Below are 17,327 nucleotides of genomic sequence, written 5' to 3' on the forward strand. Positions count from 1 at the left end.
AAATGGCTTTATGTTGCTGAATAAGGGCACAGCTTTGTCCGGCAGAGTTCAATTCACTAACACATAATACTGTACAAGTACGCAAAGCATAAATATCAGAATAGCATTTTACTTTATATTCTGTTATAATAATAATAAATATTCAGGTGATCTTATGACACATGGCTATTTTCAAACTTTCTGACTATAAATGTTCAGGTGATCCATTAAACACATGAGCAAACACATGCAAACTCACTCCCACATAAGTCAAGGCCATGTGTGTGTGTGTGTGTGTCACAGCTTCGACAACCCTCCATTTCTTTTCAACAGTGCACTCTGAAAGACTCGGATGAATTGGCAATTCATACTGACACAAAACAAATGGATACTTCATTTCTTGAATCTGTTTATCAGACCTTCTGCAACAACATTAATCAGACAGCCTGAAAGTTTTCAAAGAGGGTGTGGCCTAAACGATTGATCATATGTAGTGTATGAAAACTTTCATTAACAATGCTTTTTTTCCCTAATCTACACACAGCACTTCACTCAATTAGCCTCCTCTCAATGTCATTAGTGTGTCATTAAAAACACATTATGCAAATTAATATGTTATCTATAACGATATGTGCTAATGACCATAAATAAGCTGTCAAAGACTTTTCACCCATTTTCAAAGCTTTGGCCGATGAAGGCGTTTTCATTTACACTTATTGTCACACGATGACAAAACAAATTCCTTGTCCTTTTGGCTAATGTTGTCCATAATTTTCTGCTTAACCAAAAAAAGAAAAAAAAAAAGAAAAAAAAAAAAGAAAAAACCACCCACTTAAAATGTAATTTGTGTGAATGTGTGCGGTGTTAATCTCATCAGCAATATTGCTAACGAAAACGCTTGCTAATAAAATATCTTATTAAAGATAGATGAAAATGTGCATCATAACAGTAATTCAGGGTGGGGAATCTGTGGGGAGTTTGTGAGTTTATGAAAAGCTAATAAACAATTAAATCATAAATGTAAAAATGTTTAATTAAAGAAAAAAATTATAAATATTAAGATTAAAGAATAACTATTTTAGCTGTTTAGCGCGCACACACACACACACAGCTTGGTATTGTATATCCTGTATGTTTTCCATATTGCTTTGCCTTTGTGAGTTTGTTCCTTGGACTGTTTACCTTATTTTTGTGATTGTTTGCTGCCTTCCCTGACCATCGCCTGTTTTTGAATCATCCTTTTGTCTCGCCCTGGATATTGTTGAGTGTCTGTGTTTTGACCTTGCCTGTTCTGACTATGCTTCTGAATAAAGCTCGTTACAACCTGCATGTTGTGCCCATTAACTGACATCAGAGAGATGTGAACTTGCAAATGTGTTGTTTCATTTTTGAAATACCGGAGGGATAGTTCACCCAAAAATGAAAATTCTGTCATCATTTACTCACCCTCATGTTGTTCCTATACTGTATAAAGATTTGGAATGACATAAAGAGGAATAAATAACGACAGAATTTTCATTTTTGAGTGAACTATCCTTTTAACTTGTAATAACAGGGGTGCTATTAAGTATTTTTTTGTCAAAGGTGTTCAGGTGACAAAAAAAAAGTGTGAATTCATGCAATAGTGGAATTAATCAAAACATACAGTTGACAAAAACATGGGTACGAAAAAAAGATTAACAATGTACTAATGATTAGTACAATCACCTATATGCAATTCTTTAGATAGAATATGATTTTATTATTTAAAACACTCATATTCTGATGTTTTTGTTGTTGTTAATTCAAATTATTCCATCTCAGTCAGAATAAAACTAAACTGAACAAATATGACATTAAGTAATATAAAACAGATTTCAATATTTAATAAATATAAAAGACTAAACTGTGCATGTGTGTTTAGCTCGTCACTTGCTTATGGTTAACAATTCATTAGATGACCACACAGCTGAGGACAGTAGCATTAACCTGACTGTGTCTTAAGAACTAGTCTAGTTATTCAAGGGGTAATCAGACTTACTTTCTGGATTCAAATTAGACCAATACATGTTTGTTTATGTACAGTAACTAACTTAAAATTTTGGCCAGCTTTCATGAAAAAAAAAAAGATGACTTGTCAGACTAGTCATTTTATGCAACCAGCTGCTGTTCCTAAAGACACAAACAAAAACCTTTATTTCAGCTGCAAAACATACAAGCTCACTTCAGATTAGGGCATTGGCCTTTAACCCAAAAAGTATAGAAAAAAAACAACAAAAACAAGACCACTTCTTCACCACAATCTAAAATGTAAGAAATGCCTCTCCTTGAGCCACTTTCTCATGCACTTTTTACTCTTTACACTCTTTCATGATGTGTCAGACCTGGAGAGGGCCTGGGGTGCAGTGAATATTTATGCTTCTGTATCACTGAGAAGGCACAGAGGCCAGAGGGGCTTTTCACTATGTTACCTTCTAATAGAGAACAGGGGAAAGCTGCAAACTGCATCTATGCTGCAGGAGGGTCATTCTGGCATCTTTGTACATAATATTTTTGCTCCTTTCATTCCTGGTCTGTGTTCAGGAGTGGATCTACTGTATGTGAGGAGAAACCAGTGCTGCCTCACACGTTGAACTGTGGACGGTGTAAACCAACAAGTTCTACAATAAAGATCTATTTTACTATGTTTGAAATCCTGTTGTTCAAATATTAATGGGTGTTTTTTTTTTTTTACTCTTCTATTGAGCTGATTTTCATGCTACAGCCTCTTTAACAGCAAACATACATCTGCAGGGACGAGCATGTGGCACACTTACACTAATGCTGACTGTCCTGTGTTTGTAAAATAGGATGGATGCACCCATTAGGATATTAATTTTAGCCATTGAAATTCAGTGGCAGTGTTGTTTGGAACTGGACATCCCTGAGCAAAGATACAGTAAAAAAAAAATGGAGGGAGAAGGACAAAGAAAATCTACTTTCCCAAACTCAGCATCATTTTTTTGTACTAAGTTCATCTCTCTGTGGGATTCATTCACTCTGGCTAAACTGAACTCAACTCCCACATGTGCACCCACTGGACCAAAGAACAGTGCGCAAAGTTGCAGAGGTTGATGAAAAACAGCTGTGCCATAAACTCTCCCCCTGCTCTCATGTCTGGGACGAATTGCCATTGTCACCCCTGCAGATATTTCAGTTCCATATTGGCAGAAAGAGCTGTACAAAGGAAATAAATGTGACAGGGAGGCAGGAAAAAATAAACAGAGGGAGACGGCCCATCAATCAGCCATGGTCAGACGCAGAGGGAATCAGACCCCTTCCGTGGGTGCAGTCCGTTCTGCCAGCCTGTCCATTAACTCCTCGTTAAAAGTTCAGACTGTCGCTCGCCGTCCATTCATCTCACTCTGTTGCTTAACCCTTTGACAGCCTTCACAGGTTCAGTACACACACACACGGACGCAAACACACACTTACTCCAGTGTTGGGGAATCTACTTTGAAAAGGCATCTTGTCAATTTACAGGCTACTCATATTTTAAAGTACAAACTACACTTATATTACCAAAAAAAAAAGAAAAAAAAAGTTATATTTAATGTAATGAATTTTTGTAAATATTTTTGCAAATCTCTTATGATCATCAAGGCTGCATTTGTTTGATCAACAATACAAAACATTAATATTTTGAAATATCAATACAATTTAAATGTTTTAAACATTCAAATTTTGTTCTTGTGATGTGCAAAGACATATAAATTATATAACACAATTATAAATATGTATGTTTTTTGATCATTTGTAAATATTCACATTAAAATATTAAATTGTCATCTTCAAGAAACACATAGAAATGCCATTCTTGAATTAATCTTTTTTTGAACAAACTGCATGGTAGAACAATTCAAAGATTTATTCAAAAATTCTTGTGTAGCACATTAATGATTCTGTGTTTTTAAAGAATCAATTGTGTGAATGATTGAGTGATAGACAGATAAAGACAATTGTTTTGTTCCTAAAAGAATAATCGTTTTGACTGAATTGGTAGAACGAATTACTCACCAAGGTTAATAAATGTTGTAAAAGTACTGTTATTTCATGTTAGCAATAGCATAAATTGTTATAATATGTTATATAAACAAAGAATGGACATTATAAAAAAATTAAATAACAATAAAACTAATAGTTGATATTGTAAGGGCATGCGCATTTATTCCATATCCTATTGTTAGATTTGTTTGTTGTTTTTTTTAAAAATCGTAATTTCTATTTTATACACTCTGTACAAAACTGTCACTGGGGTAGCACCTTAAGTTACAAAAGTTAAAAGGTGCATCCTTGTACTTCATTTACCATTAAATGGTACATAATAATATCTTATAAGTGCATACGAGTACCTTAAAAGTACATAATAAGCAGAAAAGGTACTGCCCCAGTGACAATTTTGTACCTTTTATTTTGAGTGTTAGATATATGCACCATCTGGAACCTGCTTAAGTATCCTCTGGTTAGAGGGAGGCAATTTAGCTGGACAGGACGTGATGCAAGGACCTCTTACAACAATGCCGTTTCCAACTGAGACTCCCATCAGCAAAGATCTGCCAAGCTGTGCAAAGTTTATTCAGCCACAGGATTGAGGAGCATGTGTTCAGACAAATGTTCACTTGATTACTGTAAGCTTAAGCAAAGACTGTGAGAATCATCAAAGCTCTTGGTGTGGTATCAGCAGTCAAGCATACGGACACACCACACACACACACACACACTACCAGATCCATTCTCTATCTCTTTCACACTTTCTTTATAAGACCTCACTGCCTGAGAACTAAACTGCATAACTGAGGTAACAGGAACTACTACCTCGGCTTCATTTCCATAAATTATCATGCCTTAGCAATGCAATACATAAAATCTCATTTATTATCATTATAGGGCACAAAAAGCAACTCTTTTTATCGGCTGAAAATCATAACCCTGTTATTAAGTTAGAGAAACACATTTTAACCATGCTTCTGAGAGGCCTTACCACTCACAATCTTTCTTGTTGGCATCTTTTTGGAAAGCTTTATTTAACCACATAATGGCTGTCTCTCACAACTAGACTAATACCATGTGTCCTAGACTAATACCATGTTACTCATTATTAATGTCAAGAGGAAATAGAGATCAGACACAGTTTTGTTGCAGTCTGTCTATTTCTGTAGGACAAGCCTATATTTGATGAATTTGCATGAAAAAGAGCCAAAATTACTTGCTGGGGCACACAATCAGAGTTGTGCAATATTCTTTCCCTTCTACAATCCTATTCACATCAGATGCCAAAGTGATTCTACTGGCTGAAAGAACTTTAAATATGAACTGTATTCTGCACCAGATATATGCATATAGGGTCAATGCAATTCATATATATATATATATATATATATATATATATATATATATATATATATATATATATATATATATATATATATATATATTTACTTAACTTTTATTTATCAAGGATGCATAAACTTGTTTAAAAATAACAGTAAAGACATGTTTGCTACTAAAGTAAGTACTGTTACTAAAGATTTCTAGTTCCAATAAATACTGTTCTTCCTAAAAAGAATTGTGATGTTAAAACATATTAATAAATTATCCTAATATAGCATATTAGAATGCTTTCTGAAGGATCATCTAATTATACTGAATACTGAAAATCAGCATTGTTATCGTAGGAATACATTAGGAAAGATGTTAAAATATATGAAAATGTAAATAATACAAAATTAATTTTAAAAGAAAATATTCCTGTTTTTACTGTATGCAAAAACATACAAAAAATAAAAATAAATAAAAATACAGTATTGTTCAAAATAATAGCAGTACAATGTGACTAACCAGAATAATCAAGGTTTTTCGTATATTTTTTTATTGCTACGTGGCAAACAAGTTACCAGTAGGTTCAGTAGATTCTCAGAAAACAAATGAGACCCAGCATTCATGATATGCACGCTCTTAAGGCTGTGCAATTGGGCAATTAATTGAATTAGTTGAAAGGGGTGTGTTCAAAAAAATAGCAGTGTGGCATTCAATCACTGAGGTCATCAATTTTGTGAAGAAACAGGTGTGAATCAGGTGGCCCCTATTTAAGGATGAAGCCAACACTTGTTGAACATGCATTTGAAAGCTGAGGAAAATGGGTCGTTCAAGACATTGTTCAGAAGAACAGCGTACTTTGATTAAAAAGTTGATTAGAGAGGGGAAAACCTATAAAGAGGTGCAAAAAATGATAGGCTGTTCAGCTAAAATGATCTCCAGTGCCTTAAAATGGAGAGCAAAACCAGAGAGACGTGGAAGAAAACAGAAGACAACCATCAAAATGGATAGAAGAATAACCAGAATGGCAAAGGCTCAGCCAATGATCACCTCCAGGATGATCAAAGACAGTCTGGAGTTACCTGTAAGTACTGTGACAGTTAGAAGACGTCTGTGTGAAGCTAATCTATTTTCAAGAATCCCCCGCAAAGTCCCTCTGTTAAAAAAAGGCATGTGCAGAAGAGGTTACAATTTGCCAAAGAACACATCAACTGGCCTAAAGAGAAATGGAGGAACATTTTGTGGACTGATGAGAGTAAAATTGTTCTTTTTGGGTCCAAGGGCCACAGGCAGTTTGTGAGACGACCCCCAAACTCTGAATTCAAGCCACAGTACACAGTGAAGACAGTGAAGCATGGAGGTGCAAGCATCATGATATGGGCATGTTTCTCCTACTATGGTGTTGGGCCTATTTATCGCATACCAGGGATCATGGATCAGTTTGCATTTGTTAAAATACTTGAAGAGGTCATGTTGCCCTATGCTGAAGAGGACATGCCCTTGAAATGGTTGTTTCAACAAGACAATGACCCAAAACACACTAGTAAACGGGCAAAGTCTTGGTTCCAAACCAACAAAATTAATGTTATGGAGTGGCCAGCCCAATCTCCAGACCTTAATCCAATTGAGAACTTGTGGGGTGATATCAAAAATGCTGTTTCTGAAGCAAAACCAAGAAATGTGAATGAATTGTGGAATGTTGTTAAAGAATCATGGAGTGGAATAACAGCTGAGAGGTGCCACAAGTTGGTTGACTCCATGCCACACAGATGTCAAGCAGTTTTAAAAACTGTGGTCATACAACTAAATATTAGTTTAGTGATTCACAGGATTGCTAAATCCCAGAAGAAAAAAAAAATGTTTGTACAAAATAGTTTTGAGTTTGTACAGTCAAAGGTAGACACTGCTATTTTTTTGAACACACCCCTTTCAATTAATTGCCCAATTGCACAGCCTTAAGAGCGTGCATATCATGAATGCTGGGTCTTGTTTGTTTTCTGACAATCTACTGAACCTACTGGTAACTTGTTTGCCACGTAGCAATAAAAAATATACTAAAAACCTTGATTATTCTGGTTAGTCACATTGTACTGCTATTATTTTGAACAATACTGTATGACTAACCCCAAACCTTTAAATGACAGTGTATAAGTGAGTAACATGATGTTCAAATAGGTTTATTAATATTATCTACCAGTTTACAAATTACATACTTATCAATTGCAAAACGGAGGTCATATAGGCTATATAAACTTGGGTCTATATTTTTTAATAGTATATATGCTGTCAACGTTAAATCTGCATTGTTTTATGTATCAGCATGCAATAAAATGTAAGCAACAATCATGAGGGTGTCACTGTCCCTGTGCGAGGATATAAGATATATATTGAAATTAAAACGGACACTCTTGAACTAATGAGGAAAACCAACCATATCTTGTTTCTTTGCAAGAAATGGTTAACTCCATGAAGAAAGGAGTCACAGAGGCCAGGCATCTTAACATTTATTTCAGTTAATTCAGTTTTTTCGAGAGCAGTTATTCTTTTGAGCAGCAACTGTAGAGTAAGCAAGACCTGACGTGAACCAGCACAAACTCTTCCCTCCTCCACTGTCACCTAACTCAGCACAGCTCACAAGAGTTTGCTGTGAATGCGCATTCTTGTTTCATTTATTTTTAAAGACAATTTTTAAGTTCCAGGAACTTAAGGGGTTGCTGTGGTCGCTCAGAGTTTCCCGAGGTGTGAAGGCAGCTGAGTTGTCGTTAATTAAAACAGACAGCTATACTACAGAATTGTATTGTTGAATAGGGGTAGAGGGACCTCCAGATAAACACGATGCACACACATACAATTACTGGTGATTAATGAAGGCTTACAAATTACAGCAAACTTTCTTAAACTTAACTCTACAAAAGAGTTAATTTAACTCTGGTGATTAATTAATGGTCCCCTCACATATACACAAAAGAGACATTAACATATACAAACCCACAGCACCCACATAATGCACTACAGTAATGGCTAAAGTCAAGCGCACCTAAAAAAAAAAGTAGCATCTAAATGGATTATGGGCCCTATCTTGCACCCAGCGCAATTAACTTTGTACACCGACGCATGTATCATTCCTATTTTGCACCCGCGCAAAGCGCGCTTTTCCCTCCACAGAAGCACGTCGCTAAACTAGTGAATGAACTTGCGCTCCCTGGGCGGTTCAACGCAAAAAAGGAGGCGTGTTCCGGCGCAAACAATCCCTGGTGCTATTTTGCTGTTCCATTAAACAATTGCGCCACTGACCAGAAAAAACCTAGTCTAAAGTCAGTGGCGCGTTGCGCGTTGTTCATTATGCTATTTTAAGGGCGCATGCTTGACCATAATGTATAGCGTGCACAACGCGCATACACTTTGCTCATGTAATCTACACAGATGCAACAGTTATTTTTGCAAATCATAAACTGTTACACTAAAAAAAAATATTAACACATGAGATGACGGAAATCATTGTGGTGTGCCACGAAGATGTGAAAAAATAGGCATAAATCTAGCTTACAAATTATTCAGGCTAATTTTAGTAATTAAGGATCAGACCTGTTTGCCCAATAGTGGCAAGACATATAGGCTATGTAAGGACATCTGACAAATATGTTTGTCCGTCAAGAACCAGGAAAAAAATCGATGAAACAATTGTGGCTATTTCCTCCCACGCCTGTTTAACCGACGCAATTTTGGGTGGGTTTCTCCCATCCCCATACAACACAACTTCTCTGTCTTTCACTTCTCTTACAAGAACATCAGTCTCCTCGGCTGTGAACCGCTCCTGGCGTGCGCCTGGTAAATACGCCATAATAATAGCAATCCATAATGGAACTTGCGCACCTGCTTTTAAAGGGAATGTTGGATGACGCTCTGATTGGTTTATTTCACGTTACGCCCAAACCACACCTATGAATAATGAAGCTACTTCAGACCAACCCATTTTAGATTTGCGCCGGGTGCAAGAGCCATTTATCCCGCCGGGAAAATAGCAACAGCGCCGAGACCCGCCCACAAAGTTACTTGCGCTTCGCGCTTTGACACTTGCGTTTCAGATCGTTAAAATAGGGCCCTAAGTGTCAATGCAACACCATAAAAATAATAATAATAAAAAATAAAAATACAAAAATACAAAAAAACCTTACTAAAGTCATTTAAAATAATTAATGGCATATTAAAAATTTAGTAATTCAAAATTCAAAAAACTCTAAATATGTATAGGTATAGTTCTACAAAATATACAGTAGTTCTACTAAAAATGAAAAACTTATTTCAGTTTAAACTTCTACTTTAAAAAAATAAAATAAAACAGCAAGTACATAAATGCAATATAATATCCTTTAGAGGGGCTTTTTGATAATACGCAGCCTTGGAGATATAAAGGTCGAGATCCTCTGCTCTAATGAGAAGAAAACTGGCCTGTCATCCAGACACAGCTTTCAGTACTTGCTGAGTACTGCAGTTCCGAAACAAACTAATGAGAGCAGGCTGCAAAGGAAGCAGAACCCACGAAGGAGGAAGTAGCTCAGTCACGTCCTGGAGGTCAGGAGAGCAAAGGGGCGAGAGGAGAGAAATGCATGTTCTGCATATCATTAAATGCCACTATCACTACAACTTTTCCAGCCTGCTCCAGCAGAGGAGTGAACAGCAATGTCAGGAATAACTTAACATCACTAAACAAACAAACAAACAAACATCATTTTAAATATCATCCAGCATGTTGGCTGTGATACACAAATGAGCATTTGTTAAACATCAAGCGTGGTAGTACAGATGTGAGAGTATTTCACATCTGTGTCCAAAGCAACGGCATCACTTAATAGCATTCACTACTGACAGACATCCATTAACATGCTTTTTATCTTACGAATGCTCTAACGCACATATGGAGAAATACATTTTGACCAATACATCATTGCCACTCATATCTGCTTTAAAATATGAATAGATATTTGATATTGCAGTGAGATGAGGATTTTTTTTTTTATGCTGTGTGGCATGAAGCATCATTTTAGAGGCACTTAAAATATTTCTCATGAAATCATACAAAAGACCTTGAATGGATTCAGCTGCAGTGCATCCAAAGAACATTTCTCTTTTTAATAAATTAATATGTAATGAGATTGGTGTCAACATGAGATGCTGTTCACAACCCATTTTGCTTCCATCATGGGATGTATTTCAGGGAAAAAAAGGATATTCAAGCAGAAAAAAAATGTAGGGACTTTGTTTTTATGCATTTAGAAAGCAATCATATTTGTTTAACATTAGTGGGTATAGAAAAGAACCATCACCCTTTAAAATAATAACATTTTGTTGATTTGCTGCCTGAAATGAAGCTGTACACTTTTTTTCATTCAGCTGTATTTACTCCATGCAACTAATAATATACAAGTGAATGATATATTAGATATATAGAAACATAAAAGAAAATAAATAAAACAAAACAATAACTGAGTTGGAAAAAGGATCACCCCTTGTGTCAGTATTTTGTTGAACCACCTTTTGCTTTAATTACAGCCTTTAGTCTGTTGGGATTTGTCTCTGCTAACTTTGCACATACAGACTTTGCAATATTTTTCCACTCTTCTTTGCAGAACTGCTCAAGTTAAGTGAAATTTGATGGTGAGCATTTGGAATGCAGTCTTCAAGTCATTCCACAGGTTTTCAATGGTGTTTTATTCTTGGCTCATGCAAGGATATTACATTTTTTTTCTTTCAACCAATGTGTGTTTTCCTGTGTGCTTTGGGCCATTGTCGTGTTGGAAGGTAAACCTTATTCCCATTGACAACTTTCTGGCAGAGGGCAGCAAATTTTCCTCAAGAAATTGACAGCATTTTGCCCCATAATTTTTTTTTTTTTTTTCTATCCTGACAAATGCTCCAGTCCTGCTGCAGAGAAACATCCCCATGGCAGGAAGTTACCACCTCCATGCTTTACTGGAGGAATGCATTTATTCGGATGGTGAGCTGTATTGGATTTATGGTTTGGTGTTGAGGCCAGATAATTACATTTTAGTCTCATCTGCCTCAGAATCTTCAAGGTGTGTTTTGGAAAATCTCAGTCATGACTCCATTTGGCCTTTCTTGAGGAGTGGCTTTATTCTTGCAACCCTCCCATACAAGCCACATTTGTGGAAATTGTTAAGCTAAAACAAGTTAGTGTTTTAAAATTTTTAACTGGTAGTGTATTAAAAACAGTAAATATTGTGGTAAATGACATATTCTACCATTTAAAACTTTTTAATTAGAAAGCAATCTAACACAACATGGCAAATTTCTAATAGCTGTACAATTCTCCTCCTCTCCCCAGAGATTTAAACTGTGGCACAGCCAAAGAGTGGAACAAACTCAGAATTATGTATACAAGGCTGGTCTGCAACCTTTTTGTGTGTGTGTGTGTGTGTGTGTGTGTGTGCAAGATCAACTCAAAGACAGCTTTGAAGTAGAGTTGGACTGGGGTTTAGGGGAAAATGATACATTTTAGATGTGGATGGTACAGTGTGTGGTATGAACCGTTACCCTAGACCTGATATTGTAATATTCCATACAGACACTTAGATATGATTGATATAAGATCCTTTTTGTTTTGCACAGGGTTACTGTTACTGTAAACTATCTATCCAATAACTATATATTGATTGTGATGGAAAAATATAATTTGGTCGTAAAACAAAAAGTTGCACAATTTATTGGTGCAAATGAGTAGTGGTGATGATTATTTTATCAACATTTGCAACTGCTTTTTAAGTTAAATTGTGTCATCTGTTTTAGGGTCTACTGAACAGACATTTAGAAATTAATGCAAAAAGAACTGAAATGCTGAAAAAGTATTGAACATAAAAAGCTCTTTAAAAGCTTGCATTATTTACAACACTATGGCCTGGTTTCACAGACAGGGCTTAGACTAAGCCAGTATTGGGCCATAGTTCATTTAGGACATTTAAGCAAATTTAAAAACTTGCCTTAAAAAAGCTTTACACATATTTGTGGTCTTCATGCTCATTTGGACCAAATACAGGAAATACCTCATGTACGTAGTCAAGTGGACAAGTGCAAAGACCACAATTGCCAGTATTTGGACAAGGGATAAAGCGCACGACACAAGTGTGCTTAGGGCATGTCCGAATCCACTTTTGCTAGTTTAACACAGGAAAAAATGGTCACACACCAGATACATGGTCCAAAAGGGTTGTACCTATTCTCTTAATGAGTAAAGGGTGTTTATTTCCTTTAAAAGCCAGTTGTGCTGAACGGTTTTCCAGAGAGGAAAGTTCTGCTTGCATGCTTAAACTTCATGCATGAGCATCTACAGGGCAAAATAATAATCTATTTCATTGTAATTCTTTCATTTTTAATATTTGCCATGTTTGTATGTTGCTTTGCGTCTCTGTGTATGTAATAAGCAGAGTGTACATGCGTTGTTCATCCACCTTATTTACACGCTCTTTAAAAAAACAAGAAAACTTTAGACCAGGTTTCAGTTGGTCAATGGCACATTTCAGTTGACTCAAAATAGCATCGTGCTAACAATGCTCCTGAACACACCTCATTTTGAGACCAGCAAGCCCACGGGTGCACAATTGGGCGCAAATGCATTTGAAATTTAAACAACATGGCGCAGGACGTGAAAATGATCACTCCTAATGACAACGAGCATTCCCATAATTCTGATAGTGTCTGTGTTCATGATTTCCCTCAGGCTAGCAATGATTCACAGCTCACCTTATCCTGAAAAGCCTGACAGAGCTTTATAAAGGGGTGGGGACTGAAGAAAACTCTAAAAGCCTTTGAGCAAACACATCAGAGACCCCAAAATCTTAACCTTGTCTGACATGCTCCTCAGGAGCACTCAGAGGAATGTTTTATAAAGACTGATTTGAGCTCAAATGAGAGATTCAAACATATCTGCAACAGGGTGCCAATGAAAAGCATAATGATCCTGAGGTGTGGTAGGTTTTATTTCACAGAAGAATCAAGCTAAATGTATGGACTGCTCTTAGAGCCATAACAATCAGATCATTCTTGGATCTGGAAATGTCCTGTAATTCACCAAAAAGATTGAATCGATAAATAGCAAACAAACAAACTCTAACTCTAATAAATATCTCCACTAAATCCCTCTAGACAATTTTTCTTTTATATTTTATCAATAGACAGATAAACCTTGCAGGATATAATAGCTCTATTTATGCATTATGGTTCCTGTATAAGCTTTTCATGATAAACCCAGAGAACAATATGTCTGTATGGTAAAATCGATGCCAATTCTGTCAGTTCAAAAGAAAATGTAGTATATTCAAACTAAATAAGAGCATACATTAAAAAGGAAGAGAATCAGACATCAAACAATCTTAACAATATGTGCTTTTTTCTCTTTTAAGCAGAGCACTTACTATGTTTTTTAGAATAAAAAGTAAGAAACAAATATGACAGATTTTCAATTCAACTTCATCTTTTGACAGCAATGTGCACAGCAGTTTACACGTTTCTCAAGGCATCACATTACAGGTCTATGATGGCTGTAATAGACCTGTTGATCCCAATAACAATTCAAAAAACTGTAGTTTTTGATAAGTCTACTAATTCTGAATTTTAATGCTTGTCTTTTATCAAGGAAGCCTTATTGCATATCTTTTACAATGCAGTCTTCAAGAAGTACTAAGGGACACAGGTAGAAAGACAGATCAATGGGGTTTCACATTCTTTTGTACTACTTGTCCTTGCTAGGGGGCAATCTATGTGGCAGCTTCTGCTAATATAAGCCTTATGCATGGCATATCGGAACTGTGTTTCAGGAAACCAGGAAAAAATGATAGAATGATGGAATGATGGAAAGATAAATAGAACAACAGATAGAATGACAGAATGGTAAACAGATAGATAGACAGATGGGCTATCCCCTTTGTCCTTCCTTTTCATTTTCCTACAGCCAGTTCTTTTTTCTTACTCAGTCCTGCCACTTATAGCCTCAGGTGAAAGCTATGGTACTTCAAAGAGCCTTTTACTGGCAAAAAGAGATCAAAAGAGGTGAGGCAGGCAGTGAGAGGATAGATACAGAAGAGATGAAGAATGAAGAGAGGACAGAATGAGAAAGAGAAGGGAGAGCACTCATATGGTTTGTGATGAGGAGGGTTCGCTCTAACTAGCAGGACAGAGCGGTAATAATGGCAGAGCACATGATCACAGCGGTGCGCAGAGTTTCATACTGTGAGTCTCATACATGCTCAGTGGACACAACGAATCACAGGAGACTGTTTCAATTCGTCTGATCTGAACAAGCGTGGCACAGCTTACACTGAGATCACATACTGTAGCATATGCAAATGTGTACATAGCACATCTACAGCAAAGAAGGTTGAGGGAATGACAAAGTAGGGATAGAGAAATGTGCTCAAATGCACACAGCTATTTTCTGATTATAAGACGTTAGCTTTCCTGTAACTCAAACAGTAGAGCAAGGGGATAGCGAAACCAAGGTTATGAGTTTGATTCCCAGGGAAATCAAGAACTGATTAAATATAAATGTGTACCTTGAACGCAATGTAAGTTGCTTTGGATAAAAGCAGCCTTTTTGCATTACCTTGTTGATAATGCAATGTGGCTTAAAGGAAAGTAAAAAAAATCTACATCAAAGCAATGATCTGTCACAAGTCCCTGAAGATCATTTTAGAGTTTGCAGCTCCAAGTACTTGGTCAATCATGTAGTTGGGCAGCCAGATGAATGTCTGCACAGATGGTCAAACTCTCTCATGCAGAGCTGTGTGCTCACATCAAAGATTACTCTAAGAACACAGCAAATAATACTGGAAACAAGACAAAGAATAGTAAAACAAGAATAACCAAGCTGAGACATGTCTAAGTAGCAAGGGTCATGCTGTCCTGCTCTTCGTCGTTGGATTAGTTTGTGCCATCATTGCAAACTACACTGTCAGAATCCATTGAGAATGTAACCAGGAAAAAGAGATTTGCTGAACCTCAAACTTTTAAACTGTGAAATTAGTTTCAAACTATGTATGTGAAATTTGTTTTCAAATTTGTAAAGGTTATTCCTCCCACGTGTAGCACAGAATCAGTGTAATCGAGAAAGAAACTGTGTCTGAATAATGGCTCTGGAAATGGTGAACTTGGTTAAATTTTTGATTATATTAATCAGAAAGGTGTTCATGAGCTTTCTGTTTGTGCTAGTGATGCTCCCTCAACATAACCTTTTGCTGCACACCACAGTTGACAATTACCCAACAGTCTAAGCAGCATTATATGGCGAAAGTGTGGATGATTACATTTGGGGCAGGATCATAATATAACGGCACCAACCTTATGCTCTGGGTTTGTAGATAGTCTGGGTCAGTAGCATTCAGCATGGCCACAAAGCTCCCTACAGGGATATTCTCTCTCCTGATGACAACCAGAGGATCTGGGAAGAACAGTGGTCCTTCATTCACATCCATAACTGTAATGTAAACAGTTGCTGTAGAGCTGGAGCCATACACAATGTCAGGAACCAGAGGGTCTTCATTTTCCACTTTTATCAGCAGTGTGTGAAACATTGCACTTTCATAGTCCAGAGGCTAAGAAAGACAAAAAGGAATTATGTAAGAGCAATTAACTAACAAGCAAGTAACCATCAATCAATTGAATCTATCATAAGTATGTATCATTATTGTTTTTATTGTGTAGGGCTACTTTCCTGTAGAGTGTATCTCTTAGACACCTTCCCGGAAGTTTATAGTAATCCTGAAGACATTAAATAGCTGGTTCAGGTGTGATTTATTTGGTTTGGAGATAAACTCCACACTGGGGGTTTCTAATCATTCTCCTGGAGGGCCACTGTCCTGAGTTTAGCTGCAACTCTTATTAAACACACCAGAACTAGCCAATCAAGTTCATCAGGATTACTAGAAACCTCCAGACAAGTGTGTTTGGCTAAGTTGGAGTTAAATTCTAAATTATGTTGACCTTCCAGGAGGAGGATTGGATACTTCTGCTTTACAGAAAGTGGGGATAGATTGGACATCCCTACCCTAAATGTACCACATTGCCTCTGCAGTTAAGTGAATTGCTTAGAAATCTTATATTAGTGACTAAAAATGGTCCCCTTTTTGAGCTTGATACTTTAAAGTTTTAGTAACCAAAAAAACAACAAATATATGAACAAATATTAAGTCTTTTGTATAAGTGGTTAAGATCTCAATTGGTAACCTAAATTTGATAGGTTCAATCATCATAAGCGGATCTTCATGTGCCTGCACCATTACAAGACAATCACGCAATTGAACATTGTGTACCTTTACCACCGACAGCATCCCTTCATTGTTGTCCAGATTGGTCTGTATCTCAAAGTTCTGGTTGGGGTCTCCGTTGATGATGGAGTAGATAGCTCTCCAGGCTCCAGTGGCTGGGTCGTCTCTATCGTCCACCGTCAGGTTCACTACCACACCAGTTGATCCCTCATTCACTGATGCCTGGAACTACAACACAGGTTGTTTGATCTGTCAAACGTTTTCCAATGTTTCAAACCAGGAAATCATATTACAGCAACACTTTAGAATTTGTGATATTGCTATCTGTAATCAGTATCAATAATTCTCTTTCAAATTTAATAAGACAGAATGAGCAGTGGAGGAGTTGCTTGTTGTAGACATGAATTAATTTCACTGGAAATTAATGCTTTGGCTAAATCTCTACAATTGTGCCTCTTATGTTTACAGAGATTAACACAACCAGTGGGACAGGCGCCTATTGTTTCCAGAAAACCATGCACCACCTTGAGTAATGAATGCAGTGCTGATCTACCTACAGCTGCATCAATTCAATTCCTTGTTCATTCGTTTCTTCTCTGTTTGAAACATGCAGACTCTCTGTCTTACATCTACCTCCCTCTTACCCTTCTTTCTGTTCCTCTGTCAAAGATAAGGCTTAAGCTAAGCTTGTATGAAAAACGCTCTTGTTCTTTTTTGTCACTGGAGGAAAGCTACTCTATT

The 17,327-nt window shown here is 36.7% G+C and overlaps 1 protein-coding gene across 1 annotated transcript in view; it reads right to left on the bottom strand.

The window, feature by feature from the left end:
* Positions 1 to 17,090, bottom strand: part of LOC113061439 (cadherin-13-like) — a 43,371-nt gene extending 26,281 nt beyond the window's left edge. The window contains exons 1-2 of the mRNA XM_026230553.1: positions 16,632 to 17,090; positions 15,661 to 15,914 (exon numbers count right to left, since the gene is read on the bottom strand). Of these exons, the coding sequence (XP_026086338.1) occupies positions 15,661 to 15,914; positions 16,632 to 16,649 (272 nt within the window). The 5' untranslated portion in view covers positions 16,650 to 17,090. The remainder of the gene's footprint in view (positions 1 to 15,660; positions 15,915 to 16,631) is intronic.
* Positions 17,091 to 17,327: the final 237 nt, after the last annotated feature.

This window comes from Carassius auratus, chromosome 43 (genome assembly GCF_003368295.1).
Source record: "Carassius auratus strain Wakin chromosome 43, ASM336829v1, whole genome shotgun sequence".
NCBI lineage: Eukaryota > Metazoa > Chordata > Actinopteri > Cypriniformes > Cyprinidae > Carassius > Carassius auratus.